The following is a 5,486-nucleotide window of genomic DNA, read 5'->3' as shown; positions in this document are numbered from 1 at the left end:
AGTACCACAGTGATACCATAGAAGATAATTAAGAAATACTGTATGTGGATATTTCATCACACTCCTGCCGGCCCTCCTCTCAGGTTGGTAAACATCCAGCAGGTCAGCTGAGCTTGACATCATCAATATATGATCTACTTCTCTAGTTCTTATCCCGCCCTCGGTAAGCTGAAGAATAAATGCCCAATTCAACCTTGATGTAATAATTTAATTGTTTTTGCCTCTCCTACTGTAGCCTCCTCAGAGCCTAATGAAGGTCTTAAAAAAAATATGGAAAACAAGATGATTAGATTTAGATTCAGTCTAAAACATTTTCCTTCTGGCTGTGCATCTTTTGGTTCCCTGATGTGTACCTCACATGACCTTTCTTATTCTTCAGAACTTCATAGGAAGTAAAGCAGTTGCATACACCACAATGCCTCAGAATTTCAAATGAGAGAAAAATGCTGGAGTTTATTTAATATTTTCTACTTATAAACCGGCGACCTAAGTTGATGAATGGGGCCAATATCAGGGGGTGGTTCTTAAAAAGGTGCAAGCTGAGAAAGAGATAATGGTCAATTCACAAATGTATTACTAGAATATAACACTTTAAAACAACTTTATTTGTTTCTTGGCAGTTCAATTACTTGCTCATAACATTACTATTAAATTAATGTCTATTTGTATTTTGAAACTATTTAAACACCAACTTTAATCTCTGTATGATTCAATTGGATATAAAAAGAATGTAAATTGTTTGTTAGATTGTTTTACACAGACAAATAAATAAAAAAATACAACATGATCCTATATTACATGTTACTCCACGCTGACAGGCTCCCTGAGCTGAGCAGAAGCGGACTCTCCACCGACAGTTAGAACTCACGTTTACGCAGTTTTTGGTAAAAAATGACAATGGAAAGCGGCTTTTCCCTGAATGATGGGTGTTCTTGCATCATTGAGTGCTTGCAACAACTCAGCCCATTGAGATCAGCTTGTGACTGCACTCTAGTTTCCTGTCCTTGGTAACTCGAACGCTTGGCGAGGAGCGAGGATATCGAGCATCAGGTCTCGTCATGTGACTGTAAGTAAATTGGCTTGGCCTGCTTCCTTAGGCGCTGCTGTGCTCGCAGCTTTCTGCCTTTCTGAGTTGCCAGTCCCATAGGTGGTAGGTACGTCTATGGAAATATTCAGAGAACAAAATAAATACATTTTGACAACGCAATAACTCACACAGATGGAAAAAACATATCTACTCTGTTTTAGATATGGTTAATACTTACAGCCCTTGGATAAGGGTTCCTGTAATGTAAACCTGTGAAAAGAAAGATAGTGTCAGTGTTGACTGTTGACAGCAATGGCTACGAAAAAATCACTCTTTCAAAGCCAGGAAACTTTCTAAGTCCTGCATCTGATTTTCTCACTGTATGGGTGATTTCTGTTCATGTTTTAATTCATAATTTAATCTCTTTTGCCTGAATTTCTCCTTCCAAAGGCGGGTAATCTAGACTTTATGTAGAATGTAGAAGTATGCCTGTGGTCAAATTACAGCAACTGTAATCTAAAAAGGGGAAGTTGAAAGAGCTGAACATGGGTGTAAAATTGCCTCTTTACCCACAACTGAACTAATCTCTTCAAAATCAAAAAACAAATCCTCAAGCATGCAGGAGCGTCATACTTTTCTGATCTTATTTGTGTCAGTAATTTCCACTGGTTTTCCATTTCCCTAAATTATATATAAATCCTGTTAATGCTAATGGTTCTGCTTTTCTACATTTTTTTTTTTTTTATCAAAACCATATATGTCTACTCCTCTGCTTACTCATGCTGAAACACCCAAGATCTTCAGCTGAACTCAGTCACTCAGTGACAGATAGTGTAGCAATACTGTATCTATCACACTGGTTGACAATCTTACTGTCTTATTACTGTTACTGTGGCCCCCACCTGAGTAGGATAAGGCTTAGTCATGGCTTATGTAAGAAACCTTGTGGCATCTCTCCACTCCATTCTTACCTATTTCAATCCTTGCTTCACATTCTTCTATACACCTCTTTATTGATTCTTGATCTGTGAGCTGAGAAGAGGCACACAAGAAAATATTACTCATACAAACTTCCTTAAAACTGCTGCTTTTTCATTTCCGTGAGCAGGGTATTTTATTGTCGTTCACACCTGCTGGTTCTGTCTGAACAGAGTGCGGGCCTCCTGAAGAATGTATTTTCTCTCAGTCTCTGCGTCACTTGTAACCTCGCTCTGTGTCTGCCAAGTTCGGGCGATGCGAAACACCCGCATGTACAGTGACAACACCGTCCTGCGAGTGGAAGCCGTCATCGGAGCTCAAAGACAGCAGTTACCTTCACAGTAAAGAAACTGAAGTTGTACAGGAAAGAATAATGACATTAAAACCCTGTTAGTCCTGTTTGTGTATAATGCTCAATTCCTGCAAAAATATATATTTTTTGTTGACATGGTTGAGGGCATTACAATAATGATTACACACTTTTTTTTACCCCAGTAAGGTCCACAGTTTGATAGCAATTTGCCTGGACGTTAATTACACTTATGACCATGTAACCAGAGAAGAGAGGAAAGCCTGGTGTTGCCATGGTCTAATTAATCTGTTAGGGGGCTCTAAGGCAATCCTGGGGTATCCTGTCACCTCGAAGTTCCCATGAGTAAAGCAGTAAAGTAGCAGACTAAACATGGCATTAACATTATTTGCCCATAGAGCAAGAAATCAACCAGTACCGTGCTGGAATAATACCCAGGTATTTGTTGTCTCAGTAAGTGTGGGAATTTGATTAAACACAACTTAAATGTATATGCATCATGTGAGCAGAACAACTAAATGACAAATAGAGTCCCGCATGAATAGCTAATTAAAGTTGAATTATAGCAAAGTGCAAACCCCCAAACAAAAATGCAATTAATCAAATTAATCCAGTCCAGTTGACATGCAGTGAACCTGGGACATTTAAGCAGGTTGCTCGCTTTGACACATTGTCATTCAGCTTTGAGTATTCCCATCATTCAACACTAGATGTCACTAAAACCAACACAGAGCTTTTTCCCCCCAAACAGAGCCTTAAGTAACAGTTACATGGCTGTAATTGTTTGTTCTGATCGCTGTTAAAAAAAAACAAGTCTCATAATAAGAATAACGCTATCAGCGCATTTGAATCCATCCTAGTTTCCGTACTATAAACACGAAGCAATACTTTTGCATCACCTATCAACATGAAGCTGAGCCCTCGCTGAGCATTACCCTGACAGCCCTTTAAGAAAACACCTGCTGTTAAAGTACACAGGTGAAATTAATAGCTGGGTGAGTGACATTCACATTAATGACTTGCGTTAGCCCCCATCGCTCATCGTGTGTGACAGTTTATGGACTATTATAAGCTTTGACCTACCGACTGTGTGTGAAGAAGAGAAGAGGCTAGTGCGACAGCAGAAACACGTTTGTCGCTTGATGATGACGTTTTTCCCGAGCTGGCTTTAAACCCCGGAGAGCAGAAACACACACTGAGGGATAAACACACACTCAGGGATAAACAAGCGCCTCTGCTTAAAGCACGTAAAGTTACAGATGTTTGAACCATTTAAAGAATTAACAACGTTTATAAAAAGCATTATTTTTTGCCCCGTTTGAGCCATTTCAGATGAGTTTGTACACATTTCTGCAACATTATTCTCAACCGTGCAATGTTATGAACACAACACACACTTAAGTAATTGGTTTTTATAGTAACTCATCCGTCTGGGTGTGATGTTGTATCGACAAATATCACTTCGATACGAATTAAAGAGACTTATTGTCATCCTCGCCGTGGCTGAGATGAAGATCAGCTGTTGGTCGCTTGCAGGCGGAGAGGAAGTGATGCAGGAAAATGCCCACAATGTAGCTGCACTCAATGACTAAAAGGGGGAAGCACAAAGAAATTGTCAGCTTTAGTCCGAGGGGGTCTTTTAACTCACTCCAAAGAGCGGACACACTTGCAAATGGATTCAAAAGCACACACCGGTTGCTAGCTTTCTGCTTGTTTTTTAAAGAAAAGCGGAGTATTATTATTCGACATCGAGGTGGAAGTTTTAGTCAGCTGCCAGCTAGCGAGCTAGCAGTCGGAGTTAACGCGACGAGTTTTGCCTCAGTTGGTTTCTGTGCTGCTCGCTGCCCTGGACTACTTAACAACTACTTCATTTGCACTGGCATCCCCGGAGTGATGTACATCCAACGCCACACGATAGAAATCCCCCAAAGGGTGAGTTTGTTTAAGTAGGAGGGTAATTGTGGTGTTAGTCGGTGTCTTAGTCGAGAGACCTAGCTTAGCCGATAGCTAACTTTTGGTTAACCGAGCTGGTGCTAGCTAGCTATGGCGACGTCGTCAGGGCCAGGCAGGTTTGGTGTTAAATGTCTCGGTGGTGGGGATGTTTGGTGAATCAGTAATGGCTTCACAACGAGTATCATCTGAATGAGTGGCTGGTTAAAATCGCCGGATGTAAATGGTTATTTAAACACTGTTTACGTGACATTTTGAGTGCTGTGCTGTGGAGCTCACTTGGTCCTGTTTGTGCTCGCTGCTTCCCAATGAACATAACTTGATAAAAATATAACGTTAATGTCAGCTATCGTGAGTTAAGGTCCGCTATCTAACCGAGGCTGTGCTTTGACAACTGTGCTGTAACTATCACGCATTTGTCTTCTAGTTTAACTTTCTATCTGTGACAGTTTTTGGGACTAAGAATCTGTCTAAACTAATGGCTGGATACTGAAGTGTTCGGCTAACAGAGCATGCCAGCTTATTGAGGATGATCATTAAACACTAATGAATAAGTACTCCTTTAGATGTCCATCTTAGGAGAAGTTAGCCGTGATGGGGCTGGTGGGATATTTGCCTCAACATGCCCAGTGCAATGATCAGTACAGCGGGTTTGCTCCGATGGTGATTACACACATTCTTTATTCATGTTAGGCCAATAGTCGTGGTTTGACAAGACCAGTGATCACAACACAGAGTAAGAGATGGTTTCAGGAGTAACACTCAAGTTGTGTGTTTTTACCACAGAGTTAATGAACAAAGCGTGGCTGTACCCTGAGAGAGGTCTGTCACTGGAAACCTAACCTGAGAGAGAGAGAGAGAGGGAGTCCACACTGTACACTATATGTTCAGCACAGGCTGTTCTTTGTAGTTATAAATCAGTAATTTAATAACCCCGCAATTAGGCAAATTATTGTATTGTGCTCAAATTACATATTCATAGCATGTTGGCTGAAATGGTCCTGCAGGTTTGGGGAACGATGAGCTATCACTTTCTGCTTATGATGACAAGATAATGTGTCTTTTCAGCATTGCGGATGTCAAGGTCACAATGATGGAGCAGAATAGAAAGACACTTTGATCTGTGTCCAATGCCATCTGAGTGACTGTAAGTAATTTCCTTCTACTCTTTTAGTTGTCAAACGCTTGATCGGCTGATACGCCCAATGTAAGCGTGTGGAT

General features: G+C 40.7%; 2 protein-coding genes across 4 annotated transcripts in view; one reads left to right on the top strand and one right to left on the bottom strand.

The window, feature by feature from the left end:
• Positions 1-584: 584 nt before the first annotated feature.
• lyrm1 (LYR motif containing 1) lies at positions 585-3,584 on the bottom strand. 2 transcript variants are annotated; one of them, XM_035665454.1, is made up of 5 exons: positions 3,399-3,584; positions 2,158-2,339; positions 1,999-2,059; positions 1,266-1,297; positions 585-1,160 (listed from the first exon to the last, which is right to left on the bottom strand). In XM_035665454.1, the coding sequence occupies exons 2-5, from the start codon at positions 2,314-2,316 to the stop codon at positions 1,047-1,049; spliced, it is 366 nt and encodes a 121-aa protein (XP_035521347.1). In that variant the 5' UTR covers positions 2,317-2,339; positions 3,399-3,584; the 3' UTR covers positions 585-1,046. The 2 variants fall into 2 exon arrangements, with proteins under 2 accessions (XP_035521347.1, XP_035521340.1); XM_035665447.1 differs by having other exon boundaries at positions 2,158-2,355; positions 3,399-3,579.
• A 218-nt stretch (positions 3,585-3,802) lies between these two features.
• dcun1d3 (defective in cullin neddylation 1 domain containing 3) overlaps positions 3,803-5,486 on the top strand; it is a 6,807-nt gene continuing 5,123 nt past the window's right edge. Inside the window, exons 1-2 of one of the 2 annotated variants that reach the window (XM_035665426.1) lie at positions 3,803-4,247; positions 5,334-5,412. The gene's annotated coding sequence lies outside the window, so the exon portion shown is untranslated. The remainder of the gene's footprint in view (positions 4,248-5,333; positions 5,413-5,486) is intronic. The other variant, XM_035665435.1, reaches the window with a different exon arrangement.

Source organism: Morone saxatilis, unplaced genomic scaffold (genome assembly GCF_004916995.1).
Source record: "Morone saxatilis isolate NCDOM2014 unplaced genomic scaffold, NCSU_SB_2.0 Contig1, whole genome shotgun sequence".
Lineage (NCBI taxonomy): Eukaryota > Metazoa > Chordata > Actinopteri > Moronidae > Morone > Morone saxatilis.
The sequence above is the reverse complement of the archived record's forward strand: the minus strand, read 5'-3'. Positions and strand labels throughout refer to the sequence as shown.